This window comes from Sarcophilus harrisii, chromosome 1 (assembly GCF_902635505.1).
Source record: "Sarcophilus harrisii chromosome 1, mSarHar1.11, whole genome shotgun sequence".
Taxonomy (NCBI): Eukaryota; Metazoa; Chordata; class Mammalia; order Dasyuromorphia; family Dasyuridae; genus Sarcophilus; species Sarcophilus harrisii.
Window position 1 is genome coordinate 498,044,788 of NC_045426.1, and position 27,425 is coordinate 498,072,212.

General features: G+C 36.7%; 1 protein-coding gene across 7 annotated transcripts in view; it reads right to left on the bottom strand.

Moving 5' to 3' along the window:
* Nucleotides 1-185: 185 nt before the first annotated feature.
* DLGAP1 (DLG associated protein 1) overlaps nt 186-27,425 on the bottom strand; it is a 1,087,876-nt gene continuing 1,060,636 nt past the window's right edge. For 4 of the 7 annotated variants that reach the window (XM_031953084.1, XM_031952966.1, XM_031953020.1 and 1 more), the window contains 3 exons: nt 12,348-12,439; nt 3,677-3,829; nt 186-544 (listed from right to left, as the gene is read on the bottom strand). In XM_031953084.1, coding sequence (XP_031808944.1) covers nt 335-544; nt 3,677-3,829; nt 12,348-12,439 — 455 coding nt within the window. In that variant the 3' untranslated portion in view covers nt 186-334. The remainder of the gene's footprint in view (nt 545-3,676; nt 3,830-12,347; nt 12,440-27,425) is intronic. The other 3 variants (XM_012541521.2, XM_012541520.2, XM_012541519.2) reach the window with 2 other exon arrangements.

Here is a 27,425-nt window from a genome sequence, read left to right on the forward strand (position 1 = left end):
AGAGACAGAGACAGACAGAAAGAGAAAGACAGAGAAACAGAGACAGAGACAGAAAGGGGCTGAGACAGAAATAAAGCGAGGAGGGAGGGGGAAGAAGGGAGAGAGGGAAGGAAGGAGGGAGGGATGGAGAAAAAGAAAGAAAGGAAGGGAGAAAGTGAAAGGGAAAGAGGGAGGGAGGGGAAGAGAGAAAGAGAAAGAGAGAGAGAGAGTGAGAGAGAGAGAGAGAGAGAGAGAGCGGGAGAGAGAGAGAAGGGGAATGGGGATGGTTTACAAATACTGCATGGTGACTGGACAAGGATGTGGAGTAGGGATTTGGACAAGAGGCCTGGTGCTTTCATAGCCGGGTCTGGGCCTCAGGGATGTAGATCTCGATGCTCTCGGCGCTCTCGGTGGCCGAGTTCTGGCGGACAGAAGCAGCCCGCTTGGCGGCCATCAGGCGTTTGCGGGCCTCTTGGCGTTGCGAGCTTTCCAGGGAGCGCTCCCGGATCAGCGGCACGTGGCCTTTCGCCGGCTTCTTTGGCACTGGAGGAGGGACCCTTCTCTCCTGATCAAAGCAGAAGGTTCATGACATTACACAGCTTCTCAGAGCAAGCTTGGGAAAAACTGGGATAGGTCAGTAGTTAGAACACATATTTTTTACCTAAGGGTTGTTAGTTCTTAAATCTGCATAATGTATTTTTTTTTCTTCATTGAACTGGCTTTGGTATTCAAAAGATGTATATAAAAAAGAATATTGTCAAGCTTAAGGTAAAGGATAGAGCTGGAATAGCAGGGCTAGCTTTCTCCAAGGTAACGGTGTAGATATTTAAAACACCCTCATGCTGTAAAGGATGAAGCTCCCAGCACATCTAACCGTTTAGTGTGGTAGTCTCTGGGGAATCCAGACTCTTCCTGGTGCCAGAGCTGGGAAAAGGAAGCAGCTTAGGACTCTGCATCAGTTATTAAAGGCGAGCTCATTTGTGCAAGTTGGCTCAGTGTTCAAAACTCAAGGAAATAAAATACCATCACCACCACCACCACCACCAGTACCACCACACCACCACCCTCCAAACCCCTCATATCCATCTCCCCAAATAAGCAGACAAAAAACTCTGAACCCTTCAATAACTCAAAACAAAAAACAAAAACCCAAACAAACAAATAAGCAGTTAACAAACCCCAGGGAAGAGATTATCAAAGTAAACATCTGTTGCAGTGAATTGTGTTCTCTAGATGTAAAGAATGCCACAGAGACTTGTAGCTCTTTTGCACAACACACAGAGACAATACACCATGCAGGATCACCAAAGAGGGAGGGAGGACACTGGAATTTCCGGGGTATGTTTCATACTGTAGGTGGAAACCAGTACACTAATGAGTCAAGCCAGCTCCGGTTGGCTGCTGTGAAGCCCTCAGAGGGAAATCAGAAGCCTGGAGATGACTGGTGGTCAGAGAGGCATATCCACACATGGGGAAACTTGGGGAAATTGAGCACAGTACTGAATGAAAATGAGTCACACTGTTACTATCAGCAACACATTGTAAAACTGGCAGATATTTCCAAAACTGCTGAGAAAAGACACACTATCATTTTGGCAGGAAAAAGGCAATGGCCAATAAGGAAATATAGATATCTAAATCTAGATAAACTTAGAAAAAGGTATCTAACTTTCAGGGTATAAATTGATACAACTCAACCAGTAGAGTGGTTTTGTGTGTGATTGCATTTAAAGTAAAATGCATCCATCCTTTCTTGCCCCTTTACTCCCAAATCCCCCATTTTCCAACTACAGGAAAATGGATTCTGAAAATACAGATGACATTATTCTGCACAGTACAAACTCTATAGGACCATCAATTTAGAACTGGAAGGGACTTTGGAGATCATTTCGTCCAACGCTCTCATTTTTATAAATGTGGAATTTGAGATCTAGAAAAGTTAAGTGGTTTTGCCTAATGTATAGCTGGGGTGGCTGAATATTTTCTCATGTTTATAACAGTAGTTTCCCTCACCTGACTGGATAGAGCGTCAAGTTAAACTTGTTTACTTTGGCTATCTCCTCTCTATTTAAGGTGTAGCTTTTGTCATTCAGAGAGGAGAGAATGAGAGAAAAGAGGGTACTATTTCATATAATCAATTTGTGTATTATATTGTTCTTTAAAAAATGGACAGGGAACAGAAAAGCTATGGTCATATTCAGAGATAGGATGTTTTAATGATTCAGGAATCAGGTCAAGTAATTTCTTATGGTACAAATCTCAATAAGTTATATAATGTTTTAGTTTTTCAGAGTACTTCTATTGGGTATGTAAATTTCATGAAAGAAAGAAATAAGCAGAAAAACTGGCATAAAAACAGACACAGGACCCATTGCTTATGTGTTGTAGGAATATGTAATGTGTAAGTATATACACATACAACTGTAGTTTAAGGAGAATCCTCATGAATATATTAACTTTAAGAAAAATTGACCTATATCTCAACCTTAAAAAAAAGAAATGAAATAAAATTAAAATTGAGTACAAACAGCCTTTGCTCTTTCCAGGAAAAATTTCATACATACATCAGTGACACTTCCTTGTTTCCCATTTCCAAGTCAAGTGTATTGAGAATGATGTTTACTAGAGAGGAGTGGGGAAAGAATGGGAGAAGGAAGGAAGAATCGTAATAGCATGGTCCTCCTGTTCTTTTGGGATGAGTGTTCTTAGGGGTCACTCATTAATCCCAAGGACACTGCTCTTATGCTTGATAGCATTAAATTGAACTGAGTTGCTTTTAACAATGGACTGCGGAGACTATTTGCTAGTATTAGGGGTGAGGAAACTCTAATGTTAGAAGGACACATCCCTCAGTACACATTTATATGTTGCATTGTCAAGGAGATTGTCTGACCACTTGTTCAGTTCTAGATAAAGGATGAAAAAAAATCAAGACATATTAGTCTAAGAAGGTAGATTTTGTTCACATGTAGGTGACTGATGGGCCCATCACAGCTAGGGCTGAAGATTAAGGTTCAACAATTAAAATGAAAGAATGTGAACCTTTATTTTTATATGACTGCACATGGGAACCCAGTGAACAATACCTCCCCTGAAACAAAACAAAACTTGAAAATCCAACACTTGAAATATGAGAATATGAAATTTTCATGGCATATATTTTTAGACTTGAACAACAGTGATTTCTTTATTACCGTATTTATGAAATGATTACCAAAGTCAGTGATATTTTCAGTGTTTCCTATTTTTCTTGGTAACACATCTTAGTGTGCAAGGAAGTTAAACTCTTGTTCTTTGTAACCATGCACTGTAGAAAGATGTCATTTATTTTGCTTTAAAAATCAATATGTAAGGCAATTCCTTTTAATGACTGATCTTCTAATATGATTTAACTTAAAATTTAATTAACAAAAAAAAAAGGCAAAAACAAACTAAAAAAACAAAACAAAACTAAAAAACCACATACCCATTTTCTGATTCACAAAGACAAGTTTTCTTTTAAAAATATGCCTGAAACATGTTACAGATAATATCCCAGATGATTACTATGTAAACATTGTCGTTACAATGAAATTAATCTGATATAAGCTTCATTTCACATTTTAAACGGCAGGACTGTATGCAGAGAGATCTATTTAGTCTGTCCAGCGTTTGTGCAGGTTTTTAAATGAACCATACAAAATCTACATTGTTCTACCTTCTTGTCAAGAGGATCCATCTGTTTCCAATTATTGGCCTTTAACTGATGAAGTTCATCAAATTTCATACTAATATTTTCTATGGACAACTGCAGCATATCCCAAAACCCTGCTAAGTCCTGGGAGGTTGGCCTCGGATGAGCGTTGGGATTCTGTATAAGAGAAAGAAAAATATTCAAACTTCAGTGGTTGTTAATACAAAGAAATTATGAAACTTTTACAATCATGGTATTAAATGAAAAGTGGCACTTTCAAAATGTCTTTTAAAAAGTCTAAAATAGACTGACTACATATGGTTTTTGGATTTTCCCTTGCACATTTGAAGTCTCAAATATCAAGGATTTATGTAGACTCTTCCTTTTCTCCTCCATTCCCTGCAGGTTGGTCTTTATGGCAATTATATTGGAATACTTTGCCAATTCCTTCTCCAGTAGATTAAGGCAAACAGTGTTTAAGGGACTTGCCCAGGGAGACAAAGCTGGTAAGTATCTGAGGGTGGATTTGAACTCAGATCCTTCTAACTCCAGGCCCAGTATGCTGGCCATTGAGCTACATTGCTACCTACATAGGTTGGATAAATCCTATATATTTAAAGTCCCAGAATGTGCAAGAATAAGCTGAGTATTCTCTAATTCAATTTCTAAAGACAATATCTAAATGAAAATATATTTAATAACAATAACAACAAAAACTATTTTTTTGGGGGGGTGGTAAAATTACAGAACTATAAAAATGCAAAAGTCTCTCAGATACTGAAACTAAGTAATCTAATTTCGATATTCATTGCAAAGTTTAGAAGGCTCACTAACTAGGCTTTTTGAAATACTATATTTTGTGTTAGAAAATAAGTTTTTATTATTCAGAAACAGAATTTTATAATTTTTTTGTCTATATATCTTTTGGGACTTAATTGATTTAAAACTGGGATTCGATTTATTTGTGTCATGGAATCCATAGACAATGAATAGGCAAAATAACAACCTGTTATCACAATTACATTTTTAAAAGTATGAAATAAAACACATAAGATTACAAAGAAATTCAATCATATTGAAATACAATTATAAAAGATATTTTTTAAAAATTATGTTCATACGAGATCAACCAAATCATTTCTAATGGAGCAGTAATGAACTGAACTAGCTATGCCCAGAAAAAGAACTCTGGGAGATGACTAAAAACCATTACATTGAATTCCCAATCCCTATATTTATGCACACCTGCATTTTTTATTTCCTTCACAAACTAATTGTACAATATTTCAGAGTCTGATTCTTTTTCTACAGCAAAATAACGTTTTGGTCAGGTATACTTATTGTGTATCTAATTTATATTTTAATATATTTAACATCTACTGGTCATCCTGCCATCTGGGGAGGGGGTGGGGGGGGGGGTAAGAGGTGAAAAATTGGAACAAGAGGTTTGGCAATTGTTAATGCTGTAAAGTTACCCATGTATATATCCTGTAAATAAAAGGCTATTAAATTAAAAAAAATAAAATAAAAAAAATAAAAATTATGTTCATAAATGCCAGGTTAAGAACACCTGTCTAAAATAATCTTAATTAACTAATATGATAAATGTATATGTATCCAGACAACTGATGACAGAACTGTAATCCAGCCATGCTTCATTATTTTTTCACAATGTCGGGAAATTTAGAGAAAATTCTCCAGAGGAATTCCCTCCCCGGAAGGGTGAACTTGGATAATAGATGAATGAGTAGGGAGGGGAATGCATGGATAAATTTTGTTCAACACTGTTGGAGAATGCAACCCACAGACTAAAAGAGTATATAAACAGATATATAATTAGACAACCAAACCTTAGTCAGCAAGTATTCCAGGAAAACGGTTTAAGGTTTTATGACAATCAGTATACCCTTTTGAAGTATAACGAATTTAATATACCAGGTCAATCAAAGATAAGATAGAGAAGCTCCAAAATCTAATGTTGCCTTTAACTCCTAGTAAACTGCTTCTGTGATGCAAGCAGGTTAAGCAGACACAGGAGTACTGGAAGAGAGTATGAACATATGCCAGGTGCTCTACTGTGGGCCATTCAGTCATTCTAGCTCCTGGATATAAAGCAAAACCTTACATCTGGTGGCAACCTGATAGGTAGGAGTGAATTTGTATTTTTCAAATTAAATCCCAGTGCTCAATGATCCCCAGTGCTGATTCAAGAAGTGCTAGTTAGCTGAACCACCCACAACAGGCTCACAAGAAAGAATTTGATCCCCTCCCTCCATTACTAACATAGGGTTGACTTTGAAAGTATATATACACCTACTATCTCTATGTGTGTGTGTGTGTGTATGTGTGGTGTGGGTGTGTTTGTGTGATATGATTCATCTCCTCCAACAATATGTCCACTCATTGGATAAGGAGCTCACATTAAGAGTATCAACAGTCAAATTAAAGTTTATTGATAGTTTAAAAATTGTATGATTCTTAGCTTACTTCCCCCCATTTAACTATCAGCTCAATGGAAGCAGAAAGGGATTGTAAAGAACTGAGGACCTTTAGTAATTTTTTTATTTTCCAAGTGGTCAAGGTACAAAAAAAAAAAAAAAAAAAGTAGCTAACTTATTGGTGATATACCACCCTATATTTACCCAGATTGCACCACGGACTAGGTTACAGGGACCATACTTAAATTATTTTCTTGATGGCATAACTGGTCAGTACTTACATTCTATTAGTATAGGCTTTAAGAACCCAAGGGGGCTTCCAAATTATTATAAGGCACCAGAGGAAACCCTGTACAGAAATGTGGGGAGGATATAGCCAAGAGATGCACAGGATAGGCAGGTATGGATGGATGGAAATCTGCATCATTGGAAAGAGACATTCAAAGCAGTGAGATTATAGATCCATTGGACTTAGTATGACAGTGAAAGAGTGTGTGTGTGTGTGTGTGTGTGTGTGTGTGTGTGTGTGTGTAAGCTTCAGGAACTACAGGTCCTGACATTTTCTACATCATGGAGTTAAATATAGATATATATTCTAAACTTCACAGATATATTTTAAATTCTGTGAATCTTCAGCATGATAAAAATTCCACATAATAACAAATAAGTTCAGGTGGTGAAAATTTGTTTTTCCAGTCTATATTGCATTCTGGAGCTAAGGCTTATAAAAAGTGTTTGCCAAATCTGGTTCAGAGAAGGCTGATGACATTTAAGTAGGTATCTCCATCACTTTATGTTAATAATCCATATCCTCCTGAGGAAATAAATATTAAATAGTTCCTATCTTGGAGATCAGTAAAATTCTCTAGGCAGAAGCTTCAAACCTTTGTTACTATATTTGCAGAATTCCCATGTTATGTTATACAGCCCTTTAATCCTTTGTTCAGACTAATAGAAAAGACAAGCCTTTGGGAAAACAAATGAAGATTGAGATGATGGTAATAGCATAACAATTTTAAAGAAGATTCCAACTGCATGGGTAGAAGTAGCTCCTCACTTCATTCAGTATAGGAACTGTTCCCTATACCAATGAAATTACAGATCTGGAAAAAAAATACAATACAATGTAAAAAAAAAAAAAAGATACAAAGTGGATGAGAAACATAAACAGTGACACTAGAGATTGAGGCTATTTTTCTAGACTAAATGTTGGCAAACTACAACCTACAGGCCAGACCCTACTATCTGTTTCTATATGTCCACAAGCTAAGAATATTTTAAAAAATATTTTGAAATACAACAAAACTTTTTAAAAAATATGAAAATTATTCTTAGCTCACAGCAGTCAAGCTGTTATTTCCTGACCTCTAGACCACTAATACTACCATTTGCTCTTTGCTTTTAGTGGTTCCCAAAAGTCCATGAACCCCTACAACATGAAGAAATTATCCCATACTCACAGAAAGGGTAATATAGTAATTGATTTAGGATGTTAACTGGTATTCATTGAAATAAAATCCCTTAATCTAACTAATATTTGGAAACTGAGGGTGGGAAAGAGGAGGGAAAAACTGATTTCTGAAGAGAAAAGTGTATTTTTATAAGCAATTTTTGATTCTTCAAGATCTAATCATTCACTTTGTGTTTTTAGAAATATAGAGAACCACATAAATGTAAAATATCCCGATTATTATTCTCCTCCTCAGGATAAAAACTGTGAGAGAGCTGAAAGATTTTCTCTTTTCTGGGTCCCAGATCTGACCCACTTTATAATCAATAAACATCATAGGCACAGGAAAGCATATCAGGAAATGAGAGCCCTTGGGGAACATATAGTCTACTGGAGGGAGATTTGAAATGCATACAGATAAAGCAGAGGAAAGGAAAGGTCCAGAAAAACTGTTCTGTGAAAGCTTGAGAAGGGAAAGAATAGCTAAAACAAGAAAGAACAGGGAAGACTTCGTGAAAGATTTCATATAATCTTGGCCTGCAAGAAGAGCCACAACTTCCAGGAGTAAGGAGGATAGTGGTGATTGCTCTTTTGTACTCTATCCTGGTCAGATTCCCTCTGGTCAGAACAGAGCATTATGTTCAGTTCTAGACATCATAGATTAAGGACATTAATAGACTCAAGAACATCCCAGAGGAGGCAAAGGAACTTTACTCCATGTGAAGTTTGGCTGAAAGAACTGGAGATGTGTAACCCAAAGAAGAGAAGACAAAGGAGACATAATTATCTTCAAGTATTTGAAGGACTAACACATGGAGGAGGACTGCTCCACAGGACAGAACAGGAGCAAAGAGTAGAAACTACAGAGTAGCAAATTGATTACAGTTGCTATCCAAAAGTGAAAGGTGTTGCTCAAGACAGAGTCAGTTTCTCTTGCTGGAAGTATTCTAACAAGCTTGGATGACCATTTGTCAACTCTAGTATAACTGGGTCTTCATTTTCTGGTAGGGGGTTGATCTAGCTGGCCATTGAGATCTCTTTTAATTCCAAAATTCTGTATTTTTGTGAAATAACAACTCCCTGTGTTATTTTTTAACAGTGTTGATTTAAATAAACACATGATAATGCTTTAACAAAGGTCATAGGATTGTAGATTTAAAGCTGAAAGAGACCTTAGAGTAAAACCCTAGACCAATCCCTTCATTTTTTTTTTAACCAAAGAGGGAAATGAGCTCAAAGACATTAAATGATTTTCTTAAAGTCAGATAGGAGAAATCAAAACTGGCCATTAATTTCTATTTTGCTATTTAGATGGTGAAGTAGATCAAGCAAGTTAAAATCCAGCCTCAGATATTTTTTACTAATTATGAGACCCTCAGGAAGTCATCTTCACTTCTGTTTCTCTCAGTTTCCTCATCTTTGAAATGGGAATAATAATATAATATATGATGTAATAATATGTAATATTATAACATATCATAATATTATAATAATAATAATTGCTGTTATTATTTTTTGGCTCTTGAACTAAATGGTGAAAGAAGAGAAGAATTCTGGAAGATGAAGAGTAGGAAAAAAACCTGCCTTCTAGGCACATGAAAATAGCTTGGAGAAATGCATGGATAGGAGGAAAAGCTAAGTAGGTCAAGTTCAGGAACAGCTAATAGTTCAACTTGATAGGAATGGTGTATTCTGCCCTCCCCAGACCATAGATGGAAGATGATGTTCAATACTGACTTATTTTAGGAAGCACAATGACAAACTGATGTGCATCAAGAGAAGGGCAAACCAAATTGTTGAGGGACTTGAAACCATGCCATCCAAGGCATTAAAGAAATTGAATGTGGTTTGCCTTAAGAAGAGTTGGAAGAATGGGTAGCATTCCTCAAGTGCAAAAGGGACAGAAGAAAGATGAATTATTCTGGCTGGTCCTTGGAAGGACAACTAAAGTGTTGAAGATGAAGAAATTATGTTCTTGATGTCAAGAAAAATTTCCTAATAATTAAGAGCTTTCCAAAATTAGAATGAACTGGTTGGTCTGCAAGCATGAGTTAGATGGTCTCTGAGAAAATCTTTTCAACTCTGTGATTCTGAGATTTTGCTTAAAGAGAAATAAAGTGGCATAAGACTTAGAAGATACACGAGAGCCTTATTTAAAGCCCCCATGAGAGGAATAAGAATAATGAACTTTATCTCTGCTGCAATAGTGAGCCACTAAAGGTTTTGAGGAGAGGAATGGCAGATTCAAATCTGTGCCTTAAGGAAGATATATTTTGGTAGCTGTATGATTAACAAGGAGCAAAGATGGAGGCAAAGAGAATAGTTAGGATACTACTACAATAATCTAGGCAAGAGAGATAAGGTGGATGTTTTGGTGACAGCATGTGAGAGACATTGGAATGGTAGAATCAATAGGACTTTGCAACTGATTAGCAATAATGAAGGGAATGTGAAGGTAAAATTGGAGTTTTGAGCCTAGCTAGCTAGGAGTCAAAAAAAAAAAAAAAAAAAAAAAAGGTAAGGAACCTAGGAGGAGACAAGATGGTGAATGTAAGCTCCCCAAAGAAATTTTGAGTTTGAGGTACCAGAGGAAAACATGGAAAATATCAGGCTTGGGGTACAAGAAGAGATTAGGGTTGAATACACCGAAAGAGATTAATGAAGCTTTTCTGTACAATACAAAAAACTGACAAGGAGAGAATATGTGGGGCTCAGGCAAATTAACAGGAAACAAATAAGCTCCCTTTCCTGTTCTTTATTTTGTTTTAGTGACTTTAAATCTCCTTCTTGCTGCTACTTTTGGCCATGTCATTGGTGTTGAGAAGAAAAATTGAAACTCATTCTATCACCTGGTAGGACTATCACTACTTTCCCATCAACCCTCAAATATTTTCCTTAACAGCTTCTGTTTAGTCATCTGAAAGTCCTAGCATTAGCAGCTTTCTTAAAGAGATTATTTAGAAATTCTAACTCAGTAGGGTTATATATTAAACTCCCTTCCTAGCAGAAACCTGAATAAACCCATTACTCCCTATTGTGAAAAAACTCAGAAGAGGATCCCCTTTCTCTTCCCCCAAAGGGACAAAGAGCAGAGACGTTTTGCCTGGGACTTGGGAGAAGACTGGTTCTTTCTGAAGTAAGGTGTGATGCCTAAAGAAGGCAGAGAAGTTAAGAATGAAAGGAAAAGGGCAGAAAATACAATTTTTCTTTTATTTACATTTTTGCCCAGATCAAAATCTTGTTAGCAGTTTTGCTAACCCATTTAGCAGTTTGTTTCCTTGTTAGCAGTTTTTGTGGAAGTTTGATAACAGAAGGGTGAAACTCTTTGTTTTGTCACTAGGCAGATTTCAATAATCACCAGATAATAGGGCTGGCTGTGGAAAATTAACTTTTTTTCTTTTTACCTAGCTTGTCCAGCTTTTCAGAACTGTCAAAATAAATTTTGGGAAATTATTCTGATATGAATTTGCTTTTAAAAAATAAAGGAACAGTTGCCAAAAAAATAATAGCTTGTATTACTTTAGGATTTACAAAGCATTTTCCTCCCAACATACCCCAAGGAAAATAGCATAAGTATTATTATCTTTTTTTTTTTTTTTTTTTTTTTTTTTTTTAAGGAGGCATTATAACATGATGGATAGAGGAATATCATTAAAGTAGAGAAGATTTGAGTTCCAGTATTAACCCTAATGCATACCCACTGGCCTTCTATAATTCTGGGATTCTGGGATGACAGTACATATTAACTGTAACACCACAAGCATGTCACTTAACATCTGTCTCCCAGGTAACTCTCCATGGTATAAATTATAGATATGAATGGCTAATCTGCCTTGGTGGAGGGAGTTTCTCTACCAATGTTCTTTTCTGATGAAATCACAGGTCCAGGATCATACTTTCCATTTCTATTTACAAGAGGGGAAACTGAGATGGATGACTCACCTTTGATCATAGCTAGCAAGGTCAGAAGCAGGATGCAAAGCTATGATCTCTTTAACACTTGGTTAAAAGCTTGTTCCATCACACTGTCTTCTTAAGGATGGATATGAGGCAGCTCTTTACCATACCTTTTCTGACCAAAACTTTGGGTGGACTATTCTTATGGCTTAAGGGAATTTTTATATTATATAACTAAACTCTGACTTCTAAAATGTACTGAGTAGTAAGTACATGGGTATTAGGGTAGGCCCCAATGACTCTGAAGCAAAGTTTCTTAAACTATGGATTATGAATCCACATGGTATGGAGAAATTATGATTTATTATTGGTAATTTTTGATTTGTATACCAAGTTTATATATTTATATGCCAGGGGTTGTGTAAAAAATTTCTCAGGTGAAAAGAGATTGTAAGTGGAAAAGTTTTAAGCATCCCTTCTTTAAAGGAGCATTCACTGTTTTAAACATCTGTGTCAAACTGTCACAAGAGCAATTAATAAAGGGAGGGAGCTAATGGCTTTGTTTGACATGGACAAAAACTGTTAAGAAATTGTTTCCAACACTCCTTTTTAGGCTTCCCTGCATCCTTTTAGCATCACTGCTAATCTCCCAAGGGACCAATCCACTTTCTCTTATATTTGAAATTCTCCAATGACAGAGAATCACAGCAGTTAAATGAAAGAGGGCCCAATGGAAAATTTTTAACAGTAAAAGACAAGGAGTAAGTATCAACACAAAATTCTTTACTCCAGGTAGGAACTTCAGAAATGACCTTCAATTTAATCCAAAGTCAGATGGATCCTGATTCAGCACTGAATCTCCCCAACAATGCCAGTCCTGCAATAAAATCTACAAGAGAGTATTACATACCAGGTTTTCTTCACACAATTCTCTGAACTGGTAGAATTTCTGGGCCATGAGAAGTTGGGCACTGCCTACTGCGGTCCGGATTTTCCCTAGAACTGAAAAAGTAAACATACAACGGTCATTATAGGTTAGCTTCACAACAGAGATTTAGTCTGGTGAACCAAAGAGGAAGTTATGCTGTGATCAACAGAAGGAAAATATAACTTACATAAATATTCCTTCACACACACATATTCACATGCCCCATCCCCATGATATAACTGGAGTATTGCTTTTTGGTTTCAATTACAAAGATACTCCTTGTTTTGATGCTAAAGAAAACATGGAAAAGACACAGTACCTATCATACATGTTTGTTTCTTGAAGGAAGAGTTTTTCCATCCTTTAGATTAGCAAAAAATGGAGCCAATAGTTTTTTTATTCTAGGACTGGATTTAAAATGTTTATTATTGGATTAAACAAAATTTTTCTGGAACAAAAAAATCACCGGCTGAAAGTGCCACTCACCAGACCCCTCCTCATCCTTCAGGCTATTTCCAAGGCTCAGATAGCAATACTGTCAGGAAAGAGCATGTGAGAAACTTTCCTAAATGCCCTACACTATCAACCCACCACTCTACTCCCAGGCACACACCAATTCTGTTGTTAACAGGAGATGTCAGCTTTCCTGTGTACTGGGTAGAAAAAATTCTATTTAGTCCTTTATGCCTTCCCAAAGGAGACACTGTGAACAGTCAGTCAGTTAGTCAACAAGTATTTATATTAAGTTCAAGCTAAATCAAGCATTGGGATGGGCTGAGCTGAGAGTCTCCTGGTATGGTTCATATTGTTTCCGAGACCCTGGTCACCACGGGGTGCACGGTGAAACAGCTGCCTCTGCTGGAGTCCAGCCACTAGACCATTCACAACACATCCCAACGGCCAGGAAGGAAGGGGGAAAGCCACAAGGCTTCCTCCCTCCTAGCCCAAACAGAAAACTTTTAAAAAGGAAGAAAAAATGGGGGGTGGGGGGAAAGAACATGTTAGAACATTTTGAGAAATTCACTCTTAATTCAAAGTGTTCTCAGGGAGGCTTATTTACATGAGATTTAAGACATGTTATGAATTTATAGAAGTAGGAGTCAGGATGCAAAATTACCTTTTTCTTTAGGATATACCATATGATGCTTCTATTACCATTATCTCCTAACCAGCCTCCAGTTTATATCATCTTCACTAATTCCTTCTTCACACTGCTCTGATTATATTATCCCCCTACTCACAAGTTCTGAATGAGTCCCCATTACCTAGTGAATAAATTATAAACCTTTTTGTCTTAAATTTCGAAGCCCTTCAAAAATTTTGTTCCAACTTGCTGCTTTAGTCTTATCACATTCTGTTCCTTTTCAGATGCTGTCTGTTAATATTCATCCACCCCAGCTTGCTCCATTCTTTCCAGTTCTATCTCTGTGCTTTTGTCCATTCTCTGACTCAATGGATAGAGGGTAGAGCCTGAAGTTCAAATGTGGATACAAACATTTACTAGCTGTGTGAATCATTTCACCTCTATTTGCCTCAGTTTCTTCATCAACAAAATAGGAATAATAATAGCACTTATTGTTGTGACGATCAAAAGAGATAATATTTGTAAAGCACTTAGCACAGTACATGGCACATCATAGATGTGTTTCATAAATGTTTTCCCCTTCTCTTCCCTTCTGATCCACATCCTGGAATGTTCTGCCCCTTCCATCTGTGCCCCATGAAGTTTCTGACTTCCTTCAAGATCCAAGTTAGATACTTCCTGCTCCTCCACAAAGCCCTTCCTTCTTCCCTCACTCTCTTGCTCCACAACCTGCTCCCCCCTCCCCTTCCCCATCCCTCTCCTCCATTGAAAGTTTACCTCTTCCTCTACAAATTTCTCATAGCATTTTGTCTGGACCTTTTTTTTTTTTTTTTTTTGGTACTCGTTACATTTTCCCTTCTTATTTATGCCCATGTCTTTTCTTCCTAGAAGACGATAAACTTCTTGAAAATAGTCAGCTATTTCATATCTGTATTTATGTTCCTAGAGCCTAGTTAAACACTTAAGTGTTTTTATTTTATTTTTATTATTATAGCTTTTTATTTGCAAGATATATGCATGGGTAATTTTTCAGCATTGACCCTTGCAAAACTTTCTGTTCCAACTTGTCTCCTCCTTCCCTCCACCCCCTCCCCTAGATGGCAGGTAGACCTATACATGTTAAATATTTATATTTTATATTTAACAAGTGTTTTTTAAATAAATTGAATATAAAGAAAAGATAAACTCATTTATCCAAGAGATGACTTACAGACTTAATCTTTTTTTTTTTCTCTATTATGAATACAGTTAATAGACCAGAGACCTGAAAGAGATCTTTAGTCCCAGGGAAATACCCAAGCAGTAGCAGCTGACCTCAGCCTCAAAGACAGATCCTGAATCCCTAAATTCTGAATATCTGGACCTTCAAGAGGTAGAAGCACCATAACTTCTATGGAGAGGGCAATCACATGGCCCAAGAGGTGAGATTTAGATGGATGTCCCTAAATTCTAGCTTTCTAGAAAACAATTGAGAATTCTTCAGTCCCAGCTTCCTGAATATTTGGGGAGGGGGGAGGCCTCTGGCCAATATGATTCTTTCAAATCCAATCTTGTAGCAAGCAAAGAACAGTGTCAACTTTGTACTAGACTGAGTAGTAATGTCACATTGGAAAGTCTTGGGAGCTAGCCTTGTAAAGAGAGAAAAATACTTGGGCAGTGTCAATCTCTTTGAAAGAGGAGAGAATTAATGCCATCACCAAATTTGAAGTAGCAGCAATAGAAGATAAACCATGATAGGGAGAACAAAAGATTTGAATTTTGCCCTCTGCTTTTGGCACAAGTTATTTGGACAATGCAAGTCTGATGGTAAAAGAGTTTGCAACTAATAATTCTTTCTGGACAAGTCCACAAGCTATAAGGTAGCACCAAAAGCTGGATGTCACTATGGGCATCTGAGAAAGAATTGCAACTCATCAGAATAACTTTCTGACAAAACCAAATGGATCTCCTCCAGAGAGATCTAAGATCTCAAAGTAGTACCAAAAGATAAAATGGCAATTTGAGTTTCTGGGATAGAAATTAGCTAACTGTGTTGTCAAGGGTTTCCTTGCTAATAACCCTAAGTAGTTTCTCTACCACAGGGATCCTCTAAAGAAGTAGAATTATATTGATTGCTTATGGGTTACTGGGAGATCATTATTGTTTTCTGTATTTCCATGGAAGTGGAATAAAGGCTGCCAATACATGTTCTCAATATATGTTCCTTGAAAGCTTTGTATGGGCTCTAGGGACCATTTTATCCACATCTGGGAAGATTTATTCCTAAGCCATATTCAAGTAACATTCTGAGATTTTTCAGAGGCAAACCTAGGGATGGGGAGCAACACAAGTCAAAGAATTATTATTATTTGGAGGGTTGATCCCCAGGATCAAACTTTGTTCTGTCTAAGGTCACAATTTGGGAATCTAAATTATGGGTTACATGTAAAATGAGGATAATCATTTTTGTAGTACCTATATACAGGATTATTGTGAAGAAAATGCTTTGTAATCATTATCTCAGAAAAATCCCTTAACCTCTCTGGCCTAAATGCTCTCATCAGTAAAATAAGAAGCAGCTAGGTGAAGCAGTGTTTACAGCACTGGACCTATAGTCAGGAAAACCTGAGTTCAAATGCTGCCTCAGAGACTTACTAGCTTATTTTGCTTAACCTTAACCCTACTTGCCTCAGTTTCCCCATCTGTAAAATGAGCTGGAGAAGGAAAGGACAAACATTACAAGTTTTGGAACCAAGGTTATGACCAGATTAAATTCCGTTATGGTAATTCTTCAAATAAGGCAAAAGGTTGACAGTTTGTCTGTATTGGTGTCTGGGAAAGTCTCCCAGGAAGGCTTTATTCCAGTGAGTAGATTTTGGGAATCAGACTTGACTGAAATGACTGAACAGCAATATCAGGGGCTGGATTCTACCTTTTAGCACTAATCTATGATGCCATGAGTGCATCAGTAACGAGACTGAAGAAGTTAAAAGAATCTCCTCTGAAACATTTCTCTTCCACGACTCCAGACCACTTTTCTGTTGTGGTTCATTTTGCTTTTTGTCATCCTCTACTTTCATGATTATTCAGCAGTCAGAATTGCTCTGGTGCAGCTTGCTTCTGTGTTCACTGAAGGCTCTCTGTCTCTCTTTTCCTGAAGACTATCAGTGACAGAAATGTTATCTAGGACAGTAAAAATATGCTTGCTCACAATGGGTGTGCCCGTTGTGAGAGCCAGACTTGACTCTGGCCAGGAAAGAAAAAGAAAAGAACAAAGCCTGAATGATTTCAAGTAAGGTGACCAGACGCCCTCGATTGGCTGTGACTGTCAGTTTCTGATGACCTATACTGGTGTCTGGGAAAGTCTCCCAGGCAGGCTTTACTCCAGTGAGCATGGAGCTGTAGACAAACTGTCAGCTCTTTTGCCTTATTTGACGAATTACCATAATGAAATTTAAGCCGGTTACAATCTTGGTTCCAAAATAATTCACAGTGTTTTAATAGTTGCCTTACAGCTTTGAGTGAGGAAACCTGGTGCATTCTCCAGCCCTGCCGATCTGCAAGTGGATTTCCAGCTGGAACAGTTCAGACTAAGGGGGACTCCCTGGCAAAAGCTCCTTCCTGCTCATCCCTTCCTATCATGACTGACAGTGGTTATTGGAGGAAGCTTGGTCTCATTTTCTTTGAGCTTTCTCCTCTTACTGTCATTTCAGTTTCAAATATGGATTGCAGTCATTGAGTATCTTGAAGTTTTGCCTGGGTACCTTACCAGGGAATGCTTGGGTAGCTCACATTTATCTCATACTTGCCTTATAACAGCTCAGTGAAGTAGGCAGCATATGGCTTTAATAACCCTGTTGTATAGACAAGGAAACTGGGGTTCATAATGACTTGCCTGTGGGTGGGAAGCTAATAACTCGGTTAGATCTGAGACTTGAACCCAGGTGTTCTTTCCTCTAAATCAGAACTTAAACTATAGGTCACAAACCCATATGGGATCTTGCAACTAAATGCAGAGATCGTGAAATTATGATTTATTATCAGTAAATATTTGATTTGTAAACCTATTTTGTACATCTATATACCCAGGGTCACATAAAAATCTCTTGAGCAAAAAGGGGTCGTAAATGGAAAAAGTTTAAGAAGTCCTGTTCTAAATCACAGATTACAATTGGTGACCTGAAGCTTTTCAGGGGTCCTCAAACTTTTTAAATAGGGGGGTCAGTTCACTGTCCCTCAGACTGTAGAAGGGCCATACTATAGTAAAAACAAAAACTTTATTTTGTGGGCCTTTAAATAAAGAAACTTCATAGCCCTGGGTGAGGGGGATAATCATCCTCAGCTGCTGCATCTGGCCTGGTAGTTTGAGGACCCCTGCTTTAGATGAACATTTTGCTAATTTTCACAGACCATTGAACAATGCTGTTCTCTATATCAAAGGAAGTACTCATCAGAATCATTTCCTTTGTTTTTGGCATCTAGGGAGGTGATCTTCATGTACTGGATTTAACCTAGGGTTTTGTAACCTGAAGCCAATGGACCCACAAGGGAGAGGTGAATATTTAAGGAAAGTCTATTAATTGTGTATTTTTTTTCATATTTTCATAACTGTATTTCAGTTAATTTGAAGCAGCAAGGGAACACAAGTTATTAGCCCCAGAGTTAAGAGGACCTGAGTTCAAATATTCAAAAAATATCTGACGGCAAAAAAATTTGCCTTCAGATATTTAGCTGTATGACTTTGAGCAAGTCACTTAGACCTGTTTGCCTCAGTTTCCTTCTCTGTAAAATGAGCCTGAAGAGGAATTGGCAAAGCATTCTCCTATTTTTGCCAAGAAAACCCCAAGTGGAGTCAAGAAAAGTCAAACCTGATTTGACTAAACATTACCACTTTGGTATATTTGGTTACTTTTGTAAATCTATACATATGAAAACAATATTTTGAGAAGGGGTCCATCTATAGGTGTTAGCAACTAACAAAGGGGGCCAGGAGGTTCAAGAACTTTAGATTCTTCTATACACTAAGAGCCCAGATGCAAAAACTCCAAAAGTGACCCAGGGCAAGCAGAAGAAGAAATTGGACAATGGATCTAGAAGGAATTGGGTGGGTCTGTTGGAAAAAGAAAAGAGAATACAATCTCCCTCACTCTCCTCAGGTTGCTATTCCTGAGAACTGCATAGAGTAAGGAAGTAGTCATTTTCTATTGGAGAAATCTAGGGTAGGAGTTGAAACCAGATCCTCCCATTAGTAGTAGCTGGTTTCCACCCCACAAGATTAATCTCAAAGAAGGAGAAAAAAGAAAGAGAAGAGGAATTATCCCTGTCTTAATAAAGTAGAATTTATATGAATTAAAAGACCCTGCTGAAAAGGCACCAGGATATAGTGGTGTATTTAAGAGTTATGAGATCTGGGTTCAAAGCCCAGTTCAATAACTGTGTCAATACAGGTAATTCCCTTGAACTTTCACTACTTCAGCTTTCTTCTCTGAAAAATGGGGCTAGTAATAAACACTGTCTGAGAGGCAGCATGGTGTCATGGACACAACATTAGCCTTAAGTCAGAAGGACCTGACGGGGGTACTACTTGATCCCTGCCAAATGCATGATGGGTAAGTGATTAAATCTCATTGTCCTAGGTTTCCCACATACTGATGAAATCACAGGTCTGGACCAAAAACGATACCAAAATACTACTTATCTTACAGAGTTTTTTTGTGAACAAATGAGCTTAATGAAATTTTAAGTATTAGAGGACAGAATCTGTGATTTTATCAGTTTAGGGAATTCCCAATAAAGGAAAGTCCTTCTACCCCAACAGATGGGCTCCCATTCTGTGATTTACAAGCTTACAATTTACAATCTGGACATTGAAGGGAGAAGTCACTTGCTTGTGGCCAATATATGTCAGAGACTTTCCCCATTCAAAAGCCAATTCTCTTAAGTGTAATAAAAAATGTGAATTGTTGGTATTATTGTATATTGTTTTCCTTAGCAACAATAAAACCTGCAAGTTAAGAAAATATTATTATTATTTTCACATAACAAATACAGTGAGGCTCACAAATGGTCAGTGACTTGCCTAGAACCATACAGCTAGTAAGATCAAGGAGTCAAATCTAAGTCTTTTAATTCCCCAAACCAGAGAGCTTTCAATTCTACCAGCCTCCATCAATATAGGATATGATGCAGTATTGTAGGAGTTCTAATAATATTATCAGTAGAAAAAGAAGGACTAGAAACAAACATACTGAAAGCTGTATATTGCAGAAGAGAATTAAGGACAGAGCAATCTGAACCTTGCTTTGATACTGAACTCTGTTTAGAGGGTCAAAATGGACCCAAGGGAGTCTTCAGGGGAAGCCCAGCCTCAGGGACAGACTGGCCAAAGAAATCAGCTATCATGGGAGCTCAGGACAAGGAAAGATAAGATGCCCAAAATTAAACTTATTGCTTGCAACAGAACTCATCATATCTTTCTATGAAATAGAAGCTCCAGGGTAACAAGAAGGCACTATGACTGAGCTGTAAACCAAGATGCATTTCATCCTGTAGGTCTACTGAGGCTAAAAGACTTGACTTTAAATATTTAATCTTTAAATCAATAATTTAATTTAAATATTTAAATAAAGAAAATCCTGATTAGAGATTCGAGAGAAGACAAATCTGAAAGAACTCAAATATCTTTCAAGATACAGAAAAATTGAGTTAGTTCTAATAATAAATGTCTGTTCATTGATTAATTGATTGTTTGAATTAAGAACTTCTGCTTAAATTCAGTTTCTTTGGTGGGGCATTTTGGGGAGGAGGAGAACTGTATATCTGCTGAATATATCTGTTGTCCTTTCCTTATTTATACTTCTTGTAAGGTATATATAGGAGAAGGGAAGCAGGGAAAATTACTCCCACATATAAACATTGTTAGATGGATGAAATTAGGTTAAAATGAATCTTGAAGGGAAAAAGAAAAGTCATAAATTGAGCCTGAAGGGCAGGTTTGATTTAGAGCAGAGGGGGTCCATTAAAAGATCGATTACATTTTATTCAACCCATAAACATATGAACCTCATCTATGCTTTTTGGTTCCAATTGAGGAACCACTTTCTTTTCCCTGCCCACATTTCTCTGCCTCTATGTCACAGCCCCTGTGAGAAAGAAAACAGATAGGGATTAAGCTTCCATTAGGGCTGGTTTGGGACTGTTCTCATCAAAGACAAATTATAGAATCTTACAATCTCAGAATACTAAAATGATGAACTATAATGATAGGCTAACCAATACTTAATAAAGAAACATCTCTACATCATTTCCTCTGAAGTGTTTATCCAGCCCACATTTAAGTAAACCAAATTAAACCAAAATTTTTGTTTTTAAGAATGTATAAAGTTGCCCTAGAGTTTCCTAAATTAACGGGAACTCATGAGAAGCAGCAAACACATAGGCTTCTCCTATAGATAGAAACTGGGGTTATTTCTAATTTATCTTGGATATACACATATGTAAATGGTTGTTTGCACATTTCTAGAGTGCAGGGACTTTTTTTTTTGCCTTTCTTTGTATTCCCAGGTCTTTAGTACAGTACCCCCACAGTAAATACTAATAAATGTATTGTTTGGGTCCTGATTGACTCATTAAATGTAAATAGTCATTTCTGCTTTGGTTAGAAACCCTGAGGATCTTCCCTTCCTAGATTTACTTATTGCTAGATTTTTTTTATCTCAATTGCTACCCAGCCTTAATCACTGAATTGGTCAGAATGAGACCTGTTAAAGACTTTAATCTCAAAAGGTCAAGGTCTCCCACTGCATCCAGGGCCATCTCCAGTTGTCCTGATCTGTATCTGACCACTGGACCTTAATGGCTCTGGAAGGGTAAGGTGACCTTGCACACTCTCCCTCGCTTAAATTCAATTTATTTGCTTCTCCTGGCATCCCCTCCCTCTTGTCATGGTCCCCTTTGAGAAGGGAGTTCAAACAACAACAACAACAACATTTTGTCATAGGGACAGCCTAGCTAAATTCAGAATGACTCATCTCCCACTTGGCCAGCATAGAGATGAATTTTTTGGCCACAGCAAATTTTAGCTCCTTTACTAACTTATGGAGGAATTTGGCTCAGGGAAGGGAGCACCCACACCCTTATAGAGCTTTTTAAGTCTTGAAAATGATGGTTTGTAGTGAGTGCCAATGAGAAATGGAAGCCAGGATATTGCTATTATGATGTGTGCTTAGTGTCTGATTATCTTCATTCTGGGGTAATACTTGTTTTTATTTTCCCATCACTTAGTCATTTAGATTCTATTTTCATTACATCTCTCATATTCTCCCTCTTCTCTCCTCTGACACTCTTGCCACTCTGGTGCAGGCCTTATCACAATACAAGTGGATTGCTGCTTTAAAATGAGGATCTGCATCGAATCTAGACTTTTTCTTTGCCATCTTTTTCTAATTGATAATCAAGGATAAGACTCTGTAATATCTTAAGTTTAATATAAGTAAAATGTGATATGGTCGCTAGAAAATTGAATGCAACCTTAGGGGGCTTGAAGAAAGGCATAATATTTAGGGCTAGGGCTATAATAATACCATTGTACTGTGTGCTATAGGTCAGAATACACCTAGAGCAATGCTTCTTAAACTTTTCCCACTTGTGAACATTTTCACCCTAAAATTGTTATGCAATAAAATAGATATACAAATAAAATACTCACTGATAATAAATCATAAAAAATGATTTTAAAACAATTACTTGGTATAAATATAAATAAATATAAAGATTCAGAAATTCACATGATAGTTTATTTTTACACAAAGAATTAAATCTTGGCAGAATATTTGATGTTTATTTTTACATAAAGAATTAAATCTTGGCAGAATATTTGATATCTTTTACTGTTGACAAATTTTTTGCAACTCCCACATGGAGTGCACGGACCCAGAGTTTCAGAAGTATTGATGTAGCATATTATGTTCAGATCTGGGTACCATGTTTTAGAAAGACATGTATAATCTGGACCAGAGATGTCGGATTTCAAGCCTGCTCTCAAGGATGAATTGAACCAGATTAAAATGGGAAAAGTTTAACACAATAAATAAAACAAGCAAGATGGCGAAGGATCTTTAGATCATGTTGGTTAAAGCACTGCAGTTGTTTAGCCTGGAGAAGACTGGGGAGAGGAGAAATGGTTAGAGGAATGACAACAATACAGATAACTTCAGGTATTTGATGGGACAGCTTATGAAAAAAGCAATAGATTTGTTTTGCCTTGCTTTTACCTTAATACAATAAGAAAAAAATGGATTGAAATTGTAGAGAAAACAAATTTAAATTCAATGTAAGGAGAAACTTCCTAACAGCTATTTCAAAAGGCCATATCTTGAGATATAGTAACTTCCCTCTCACTGGAGGTCTTTAAGCAAGGGCCGGATGACTACTTGTCAGATAGGTTCTAGTCAGGAGTCTTATTCAGGTACAGGTGTGGACCCAACAGCCTTTGGAATTTTGCCCACACAGCTATTAATATTCAACTCTTAGACTGGTGAGGCTTAAAAGGTTGCCTTTGGATAGAGTACCTGCATTAACAGAGAACCACAACTCCTTGAAAAAAAATACAATGCTCTATTGCAGGTAAAGGGGTTTAGTTTTTTGAGGAAGGAAGGAATAAAAGACCAATAAGGACAAAAATTGTTCTGAGTGGGTGAGTGAAGCAGAGAGCATTGGATTTGACATGAAGAGTTGTAGATTTTAAGTTCATTTTTACCACTTAACTATGTGATTTTGGCAAGTCATTTAACAGCTTTGTGTCTCAGTTTTCTCATCTGTAAAAAGGGGCTAGCCATAACCTACTCTGGCTGCTTCATTAGACTATTTTTAGAATTAAAAAAGGATATGTATATATATATATATATATATATAATATTATAAATCCTAAAGCTCTGCATAATTGTCACCTCTGAGATTGAATCCAAAGGGTTGCACAAAGGTTGAAGCTACATTTGATAAAGGTAAAGGGAAATACCATTTTCTTTGGTTACTCAGCTGACTTTTGATGCTGGGAAAACTTAGAACTTTAAAAATATTATTTATACATGTATGAATGTAATTAAAAATCTATGTCATACTGAATGTTGGATGATGAAATATGAAGCAATGGTTCCCTCACTGACTTCAGTTCTCATTTACTGAGTGACTGATCTCAAAATATATTCGGTTACAATTTCTGGCTTCTGAAATGAAGTTATCAGTAATCACAACTCTCCCCAACACACACACACACACACACACACACACACACACACACACACACAAACTATAACCCAATGTGAAACAGTATTGTTTGTATCTGTTTTATGAGTGGTAGCTTATATATTTACTCTATGTTGGGCAAAAGCTTTTCAATTTCCTCATTCTCTTAGATGTAATATGACATAGAGGAAAAACTGGAGTTGGATCAGGAGACTTGGATTCAATTTCTTGATTCTCACTTAATTGCTATGAGTCTCAGTTTTGTCATCTCTAAATTAGGAGAGGATACTAATATTTGTATTATATATCTCCTTGACTAAATCTTACTTCATTGCCCCATAAGGTAAGGAGGTGGCCTTAAGTTTTTGAAGACTATGCCTGGGGAATACAAACTCTTGCAGTTGTTCCCACCCAGGAACAGATTATATTTGATTACTGAAGACTAGACTAGCTAAGAATAGAAAAACTCATCACCAGCCAGATTGGCTATGAAATCATGGGGCATTTGGTCATCTTGTATTGCTGTGTTCATGATATGTATTTGCAAAATCCCATGCTGAAAATAATTGCAACTAATATGATATCAGTTGTAAAAGTTGAAGTAAAGACATTTTGCAAAGAACTTAAAAAGACACTCCAAATTAAATCAGCATGTTCTTTGAGAGGCAACCAAGGCAGGGTGGATAGAAAATCAGCCTCTGAATCAAGAAGTCTGAGTTCAGGTCCATCTCTGACACATGCTGACTGTGAGACTAAAATCACTTAACTCTTCAGTGCCCAAGCAACTCTCTTAGACTATAAGTCACAGAGCAGGTGTTGCCTTGCATTGATAAGAGGTCTCCACACTGGGAGTTATCATCATCAATAAAATCACAAGTCAAGTCCTCCCTTCTTCCCACCAAAAAAATTAACAACCAACCAAACATACACATAGTTTGATACTTGATGACTTCAATGTATAATACATGAAAAATATTAGAAAATAAATATGATTTAATAGTCAGGAATGAAAGAGGTGAAAAAGACATATACCACAAAGAAATGTCACACCATGAACACTTTCTTCAAGAAAAGAATTGGAAGATGCTGAACATGGCAAACACCAAGAATTACACATACGAAAAAAAAAGATTATATTTTAGCAGATAGTAAAAGACTTGTTAACATCAAGGAAGTCATTCCTGTATCGGCTGTCTTTGTGAAAAGGAAAAGGAAATGGGATTACAAAGAGCCAGCATGGTTTCATTAAGAACAACAGGTCACACCACACTAACTTTATTTCCTTTTTTTCTGGACAGGATCTCTATAGTGATAGATAAGGAGAATCGAGCAGATATATTCTCCCTAGATTTCGGCAAAGCATTTGATAAAGTATATTATTCTTGTGGAAAGGACAGAGAAATGTGTGCTTGATGATAATATAGTTAGATGGATTTGGAACTGTGTGGAGGCCTCTATTCAAGGAGAAGTCATTCATTTCTTTCCCAAGTGTTTCTTGACACCGCTTTCTCCTTTTTTTCTATCTTTCTGACCCCTCTTCTCAGTGTCCTTTGCTGAATCAGCATCCATAGCATACTTCCTTCTTTCTACACTCATTCTTGGTGTTCTTATGGCTCTGATCAATTAATCATCATCTCTTTGCAGAGGACTCCCAAATTTATGTATTCAGATCTCCTCTATCCCAGAAGATAAAGTCCGGTCTTACAAACTGCCCATTGCTGGACTGCAAGGCAGAAAACAAAAGAAAATCTATAAGGAAGCAAAGATGGGCAACTCTGAACATGATGTGTAGTATTTATTATATAGGCTTTCTTGAAATTAAAATTCATTGTCTCATATTTTGAATCTTCTCTTATATTCTGTTGTGCACATGGCAATGCTTTTTTTCTTTTTCTATTTTGTTTTTTGTTTCTATTAAGAAATAATTTTTTTTTTAAAAAGGAAATGTTGGAATGTATGTCCTGCAAGCAATCTGACAATCCAAAATTGAATTCATTCTCTTCCCACCAAAACCTGTCCCATTTCCAAACTCCCCCTTTTCTGTCTAGGGCACCACCAACGTTTAGCTTCTAAGGTTCACAACCCTAGACTCATCTTTTTTTTTTATTTTCTTTCAACTTCCATATCTCATCAGCTTCCAATTCTAGCTCCACATCATTTCTCATATCCCTCTTCTCTCCACTCTGGGTTACCACTCAAGTCCTCCAGGATTACTGCCAGGATCTAACTGTTATTCTGTCATCAGTCTCCACCTTTCTCTGTTCAAAAAGGTTTGCTGGCTACCTTAAACAATGGAGAAAAATTTATAGTCATCTTTGGAATTTAAAGTTCTTCAAAGTTTGGCTTCAATCTGTCTTTCTAGAATGATTTCACATTATTCCTTTTTATATTCGCTACATTCTAGACAAATTGTACAAGCTATTTCCCATGCCTTGAATCTTTTTTTTTACTTGTTTTTATCTCTTGGAACCTTTAGCTCCATTAAGCATCCATCCTAAGGCTGACTACTATATAAGAGCCTTCCTTACAAAACCCTGCCCTAAATCTATCTGCCAAGGGAAAGTCAGGAACTATGTGACCAAAACTACAAAACACTTTCCACACAAATAAAGTTAGATCTAAACAACTGGAAAAATATCAAGTCCTCTTGGCTAGGCCGAGCGAATATAATAAAGATGACAATACTACCTAAACTAATCTATTTATCAATCAAATTCCCTAGAAACTATTTTACTGACGTAGAAAAAAATAACAAAATTCATCTTGAAGAACAAAATTTGGTCAAGAATTTCAAGGGAACTAATGAAAAAAAAATCAAATGAAGGTGACCTAGCTGTACCAGATCTAAAACTATATTATAAAGCAGCCTTTGGTAATGGCAAAGAAATAGACTAGCTGATCAATTGAATAGATTAGGTTCACAAGACAAAATAGTCAATAACTTTAATAATCTAATATTTGATAAACCCAAAGACCCCAGCTTTTGGAATAAGAATTTACTATTTGACAAAAACTGCGGGGAAAATTGGAAGCTAATATGGCAGAAACTAAGCATTGACCTACACTTAACACGATATACCAAGATAAGATCAAAATGGGTTCATGATCTAAACATAAAGAACAAGATTATAAATAAATTAGAGGAACATAGGATAGTTTACCTCTCAGACCTGTGGAGGAGGAAGGAATTTGTGACCAAAGAAGAACTAGAGATCATTATTGATCACAAAATAGATAATTTTGATTATATTAAGTTAAAAAGTTTTTGTACAAACAAAACTAATGCAACCAAGATTAGAAAAGAAGCAATAAACTGGGAAAACATTTTTACATTCAAAGGTTCTGATAAAAGCCTCATTTCCAAATTATATAGAGAATTGACTCAAATTTATAAGAAATCAAGTCATTCTCCAATTGATAAATGGTCAAAGGATATGAACAATTTTCAGATGAAGAAAATGGAAACTATTTCTAGTCATATGAAAAGGTGCTCCAAATCACTATTGATCAGAGAAATGCAAATTAAGACAACTCTGAGATACTACCAAACACCTCTCAGATTAGCTAAGATGACAGAAAAAGATAATGACGAATGTTGGAGGGGATGTGGGAAAACTGGGACACTGATGCATTGTTGGTGGAGTTGTGAACGGATCCAACCATTCTGGAGAGCAGTTTGGAACTACACTTAAAAAGTTATCAAACTGTGCATACCCTTTGATCCAGCAGTGTTTCTACTGGGCTTATATCCCAAA